General features: G+C 34.8%; 1 protein-coding gene across 1 annotated transcript; it reads left to right on the plus strand.

The window, feature by feature from the left end:
• Positions 1-1543: 1543 nt before the first annotated feature.
• On the plus strand, positions 1544-3619 carry LOC142610349 (calmodulin-7). Its single transcript, XM_075782153.1, has 2 exons — positions 1544-1806; positions 2972-3619. The coding sequence occupies exons 1-2, from the start codon at positions 1731-1733 to the stop codon at positions 3343-3345; spliced, it is 450 nt and encodes a 149-aa protein (XP_075638268.1). The 5' UTR covers positions 1544-1730; the 3' UTR covers positions 3346-3619.
• Positions 3620-7046: the final 3427 nt, after the last annotated feature.

The raw sequence follows: 7046 nt of genomic DNA on the forward strand, positions 1-7046 counted from the left end.
CTTATGACTTCCTTAAAGTGGCGGCTTAAGTTTAGGAGATCTAAGAAGACTCGCACGCATGAGTGACCTAGATCCTTTTTTTTTTTTTTTTTTCGCCTTCTTTTTTCTTCTTGGTTTTTTGGTCTTAGTATCCGTTTGAGTTGTGCGTTTTTGTGTTTGCGTTTGCGTTTTCACGTTTCAAATTTTTTTTTCCTTTGCCGCGTTTCACACTTTGAGGGGACAAAACGCATTGCGCGTACTGTGCGCGCACTACTCACGCACTTTTTTAGCAATTTTTTAATTAAAAATGGGTCCCGCAGTACTATTCACACATTTAAAAATAATTTTGCTACAGTATTTTCAGTTTTTAATTTTTAATTTTCAGCTGTATCCAAACGGACCCTTTATTGTGGTGGACTTAGATGTGTGATTGGGTGGGTTTATTATGAAGGACAAAACTTAGGTACAATATTTTAGGTGCTGTTCTTTTGGTTCTTTACTTAAAATTGAGTCATGTAGCTACTTAACTAAAAAATACACTTTAATCCCATGAGTCAAAATCCACATAATAAAAGATTAAGAGGAAACTTAAAGAACAACACTTAAGTACTGTACTTAAGTCTTACCTATTATGAAAATGTTGTGGTCATTTGTTGTACTTGTAGCTTTATTGTATAAACTTATTGCTATCTAGACTGTTTCCATAAGCATTACTACTGCTACTACTACTACACTTATCTTACTCTTTTTATTTTTTTTATTTTTATAAAACACTTATCTTACTTATTATATACACAAACATGTATAAAGTTTTTACTACATAGATTAATTTCTATACAAGTTAGCATTAATTTTTTTGCTGAATATATTGAAATAAAATAAGAGAAGAAATTCAAGGAGGCCAAGCCCATAAAAGGAATACTCTAACTCTTAGGATAGCAGTTATGAAGTCATCATCCAAATTCCCCCTTAATGATTTGGGAGAATACCTAAGTTTTTTTTTTTTAACGAGTTTGACGTACCTCCAATACTTTTTTAACTAGAATCTCCTTCTATTCTAATGAAAAATTGTCACATTATCTACTAACTAAATAAAAGGTGAAAATTAAAACCCACATTACTTGTTATGGTATAATTAAAACAAAAGAATATGTTCAATTAAAAAAGTACAAGGAATAAGCTAGAATATTCTTTAACTAATAAATATGTTTAGGAAGAATAAAAAGTGATGAAAAAGGTCCCCTAAGCGTAAATCTCAAGTCTACCCCCATCACTACTCAATTCGTGAGGGGAAAAAAAATCTCTTAGACATTAATAAAGAAAGAATTATTTATTCTTATATCTCTTTCGAAGTCCTCAAGATAAGTTATATACTGTATTAAATAAACAATTAGTTTACAAATTTAAAATGATTGATTTGATGTTTAAAGTTGGGATTAAAGAGAAAAAATGGTTAGGATTGTATTGATTGGAGGAATTAATTAAAATGGCCTATAATAAAAATAAAAAAAAAAAGCTAAAAATAAAGAAAGATTCGATAAGGGCGCCTAAGAAAAGGGTGACGTGGCAGTCAACTTGAGCTCTGTCTCACATACTCCGCGTTCAAACCGCGTCTTTTTTGTCCTAAACTAAATTGAAATTACACAGTACACAACACAGCATACCTCATATGTTATCTCTTCTTCTCTCGTAGAAAAGAAAATTAGAAAACAAAAAGAAAATTTGTTTCTTTTGAAAGGAAAGAATTGAAAATGGCAGACCAACTCACCGACGACCAGATCTCTGAGTTCAAGGAGGCTTTCAGCTTGTTCGACAAGGATGGCGACGGTCCGATTCTCTCTCTTTCTCTCTGATTATTATTATTATTATCAGATCTACTTCTTTGATAGATCAACGTTTTTTTCCGCCTTCCATGTATTTTTTCAATAATATCTGCATCGTTGATTTAGATGATTATTTCTGGGTTACTAGACAATTTAATTATTATTTCCCCTTTTTATCTGATTTTGATTTTTTATTTATTTATTTGGACCGTATTTGTTGTTTCACCGTTTCCTTGCTGGGAAGTAAGAGATTGACTGAATCTCAGATTTGTTTATTTTTTGGAATTTGCCATAAAAAAATTTCCAAAAAATCTTGAATCATTTCAATCACCAGACTGCTCAATTGTGTGTTTATTTTATAAAGGAAACAACATTAACCTTGGAAAAGTATATATGTGTGTTACATTGTGATGATATTGTTAGCTGATTTTAATTTTTTTTAGATTTTCATATTGAGAAATTGTGATATATATATAAAATTTTGTTAATAGAAATTATTTTACCTGTTATATGATTATTTGTCTGGACACTCTAATGTAATTTGTGCATTTGTTTTGCATGACTCAATGTTTTGAAGACCATGTTACTATAGGAGCATAAGATCTGCCGTTGTAGATCATAAGTTTGTTCCTATGTATTGAAATTGGTGGTGTATTTTTTAATTGATAGATAAATTAGCAGTGCATAGAGATACTGCAGCAACTGGAATTTAATTTTTATTTAGTGTGATTGCTATTGTTTTCATTTCCAACATGAGCACACACTCACAACTCTTGAACTTCATTCATCATCTTTCATTGTTTTGGTGTATCTGTCTGTCAGACAAATTATTTGATTTTGTACAATTTTGTGTAATTAGTCTGGGTAGCAAACATGTTTTCAGTGATCATTACATTAGCGTTAGCAACCAGATGGGCCAAAATTGTGGTTGTTCCTTCAGATAAAGAATATGTTTCTTCAAGTCCAAGGATTTTTAAATAGGTTTTTCCACTTCTGCTTTGTTTGCTTGTTAAATTTGGGTTTTGATAGAGGTTGAAAATGATTGTAATGTTTTGGACGTAGTCTGCGTGTAGTTAATTAGCAAGTTTGAACCTATGTAGACTTGGTGTTTGTTTCTCTAACCGGAATAGATGGGAATTAAGGGCTGATTTTAATAATTTGAAATGCAGGTTGCATCACTACTAAGGAGCTTGGAACTGTGATGAGGTCATTGGGCCAGAACCCAACTGAGGCAGAGCTCCAGGACATGATCAATGAAGTTGATGCTGATGGTAATGGAACTATTGATTTCCCTGAGTTTCTAAATCTCATGGCTAGGAAGATGAAGGACACTGACTCAGAGGAGGAACTTAAAGAAGCCTTCCGAGTTTTTGACAAGGATCAAAATGGGTTCATCTCTGCTGCTGAGTTGCGCCATGTGATGACCAACCTTGGGGAGAAGCTCACCGATGAAGAAGTTGATGAGATGATTCGGGAGGCTGATGTTGATGGTGATGGCCAGATAAATTACGAGGAGTTTGTCAAGGTGATGATGGCCAAGTGATGAATCTGCCTTCATTACTAAAACCTTAATGAAAAATATCTTTATTAAAAAAAAAAAAAGGGAGAACAGGTAGTAGTATGTTCTGCTGGTGGTGTTGGTCGAAGAATTAGAATCTTCTATGTTCATCCTTAGTGTGTCTTGTGACAAAGTGTCTTGGCAGTTTTATTTTATTTTTAATTTTGTTGGTCTCATGTGAACATGAACTACCTGGGAGAATTCGATGTTCTATGTTGATTGGATGACTCATTTTATTGGCAACCTATTTCTTAATGCTCTTTACTGTGTTCAAAGGCAAGTCTGCATAAGAATTTATATGTTTTGTGATGTGATGTTGTTAACCATACCATTCAAATGCATTTTAAGATTGCAGGGGAACCAAATAATCCTGGCTTAGGAGGTAGGAACATGGATTTGTGTTGCCTGATCATAAAGAGATTTGCATTCAATGACATCATAAAATTTTATTGAATTTTTTTTACTTCATGTAAATGACAAATGAACACAAAAGGGTAAAAGACAGAAAAAAAAAACAGAGAAGAAAGAGTGCTTATAGGAATTGAGAGAGAAAAAAAAACTTCTAAAATTTCTCAGTAATTTTTGTATTGAATTGATTCAATTGAAACACTGTACAAAGCTTCATATATATACTAACAGAATGACCTAAAACCAATCTACCAAATTATGCGCTAAACAGTTACAAAGAAGTTATATCAAAAACAACGTGTATCACTCACGTGTGAATATAAATAACAAAACTATCTAAACTACAAGTCACTTAGCTCTTTTGTCTAAACTACAAACTAGTCACCTTCATATGTCGTTTTGCACTTCACTTTGAAACAGTTTGCTCCACCTTGCTGGCATTAACTGTTGCATCAGTAACCTTGCCTCTAATATCTTTACATCCCCCCTCAAGGTTAGCATCGGATCCATGTATATTGATTATGCTCATCTTGTCAAGTAAGGAAATTAATTGGTGAGCATTAAGAGCTTTTGTAAGTAAATCTGCTAGCTGAGTATGAGTGGGAGTATAAAACAATTTGATCACTCTATCTTGCACTTTATCTCTAACCAAATGGCAATCTATTTCAATATGCTTCGTTCGTTCATGGAACATAGGATTCTCTCCTATGTATATTGCAGCCTGGTTGTCACAGAAAATCAAGGCTGGTTGTGGATGATAAACTCCAAGATCTTTCAACAATGCAAGTAACCAGGTTATCTCACACACTGTCACAGCCATTGCTCTATACTCAGCCTCTGCAGATGATCTGGAAACAATGGACTGCTTTTTAGACTTCCATGAAATCAGAGAATTACCTAGGAAAAAGCAATAGCCAGTTGTTGATCTTCTAGTGTCCACACATGCAGCCCAGTCTGCATCAGTATACCTTTTTAAATGGAGATCAGACCTTGAAGACAATAGGATTCCTTGGCCAGGACATCCCTTAACATACTGCAACACCTTGTAGGCTGCATTTAAATGGGGTTTTATAGGCTTAGACATAAATTGGCTAAGCTTATGCACTGGATATGCCAGGTCTGGTCTTGTGATAGTCAAATACAATAATCTTCCAACTAGTCTTCTATAAACTCCAGGATTAGGCAGCAACTGTCCTTGATATTTACTCAACTTTAGATTTTGATCCATTGGAATTTTGCAAGGCTTACAAGCTGTCATCCCTGCATCTTTAAGTATCTCAAGAGCATACTTTCTTTGACACAGTGTTATCCCTTTTTCTGATCTAGCAACTTCAAGACCAAGGAAAAATTTCAAATTTCCAAGATCTTTAAGTTTGAACTTCTGATCTAAGTATACTTTTAGTTCTTCCACAGCCTTGACATCATTATTGGCTATGAGAATGTCATCAACATAAACCAATAAAGCCAAAAATGAATTGTGAGTCTTCTTAGTAAACAAGGAGTAGTTTGACTTAGATTGTTTGAAACCATTTTGCAAAATAGTGGATGAAAACTTGGAGTACCATTGTCTGGAAGCTTGCTTGAGCCCATATAAGGACTTATTTAGCTTACAAACCAGCCCCCCCTTGCAGTGAAAACCCTGTGGAAGCTGCATATATACATCCTCATGCAAGTCACCATGGAGGAAGGCATTATTGACATCAAGTTGAGTCAAATGCCAACCCCTAACAGCAGCAACAACTAACAGAGACTTGACTGTAGTCATTTTGGCAACAGGGAAAAAAGTCTCAGTAAAGTCAAGACCCTCCTGTTGTGTGAACCCTTTAGCAACCAGAAGTGCCTTATACCTCTCAACACTGCCATCTGATTTATATTTCACCCTATACACCCACTTACAACCCACTGCCTTCTTATGAGGAGGTAAAGAGGTGAGAGTCCAAGTATTGTTAGACTCCAAAGCAGCAATTTCTGCATTCATAGCTTCCTGCCATTGGGGATGTTTGACAGCCTCAAAGTATGACTTAGGTTCAGGAATGGAAGTGATAAGTGAACAAAAATTGGCATAAGATGGGGATAGTTTAGAAGTAGACAGATAAGAAGACAAAGGGTATTTAGTACTTGAAAGTGGAGTGGATGGACCTGGCCTGATGGAGGATGTGAAGTGGGCAGATTGATCACAATGAACTGAGCTGCATTTGTAAGATTGCAAATAGGCAGGGGGTTTAGAAACCCTTTGTGACCTCCTTAGAGAGGAAGCAATATCAAGAGAGGGAACAATATCTGTAGCTGGAAAAGGAATATTAGAACTAGGCACAGGAATAACCTCATGTGTAGGTATATTATCAGAAATAGGAATAGGCATATCTGTAATAGGATCTTGTGTAGGTATAGTATTAGAATTATGATCGGAATGGGGAAAAGAAGCTAGAGGATCATGGGGTGAAGCCACTGAAAGAAACAAATGAGGTAAAGGAATATTGGAATGAGGAAAAGAAGAATATGGAGTTGAAACAAAGGGAAAAACAGTTTCATAAAAAATTACATCCCTTGAGATAAAAACCCTTTTAGTTAACAGGTTAAGAAGCTTGTAACCTTTAACCCCAAAAGGGTATCCAAGAAAAACACAAGGGATAGATCTAGGATCAAACTTAGACCTATGATAAACCAAAGTTGAAGCAAAACAAAGACAACCAAAAACTTTAAGATGGTCATAAGAAGGAATTTTGCCATAGAGTTTCTCAAAAGGAGATTGATTATTCAAAATAAGGGAAGGTAATCTGTTAATGATATGTACAGCAGTTAATACACACTCACCCCAAAGATAAATAGGAACATTTGACTGAAATTTTAAAGCCCTAGCCATGCTTAAAACATGCTGGTGTTTCCTCTCCACAACTGAATTTTGTTGTGGAGTGGCTACACAAGAATGCTGGTGAATAATACCATTGGCAGAAAAGAAGTCTTTTAAGAAAAACTCAGGAGCATTGTCAGTCCTAAAAAGAAACAAGGAAAGGTCTGGTATCTGATTTACTTTTCATGAGATAGACCCAAGTTGATCTAGTGGCATCATTAACAAGAGTCAAAAAATATTTGTAACCTTCTTGAGTAGGTTGAATGAAAGGACCCCAAACATCACAGTGAACAATATCAAAGGCATTATGAGAGATATGATTAAAAAATGGAAAGGGGAGCTTTTTCTGTTTAGCAATAGGACAAAGAACACAATTTTTATTGCGTTGGAATTGAATTACATCAGGATTATGATTGTGCAATACACT

This window comes from Castanea sativa, chromosome 9 (assembly GCF_040712315.1).
Source record: "Castanea sativa cultivar Marrone di Chiusa Pesio chromosome 9, ASM4071231v1".
In the NCBI taxonomy this organism is placed as follows: domain Eukaryota; kingdom Viridiplantae; phylum Streptophyta; class Magnoliopsida; order Fagales; family Fagaceae; genus Castanea; species Castanea sativa.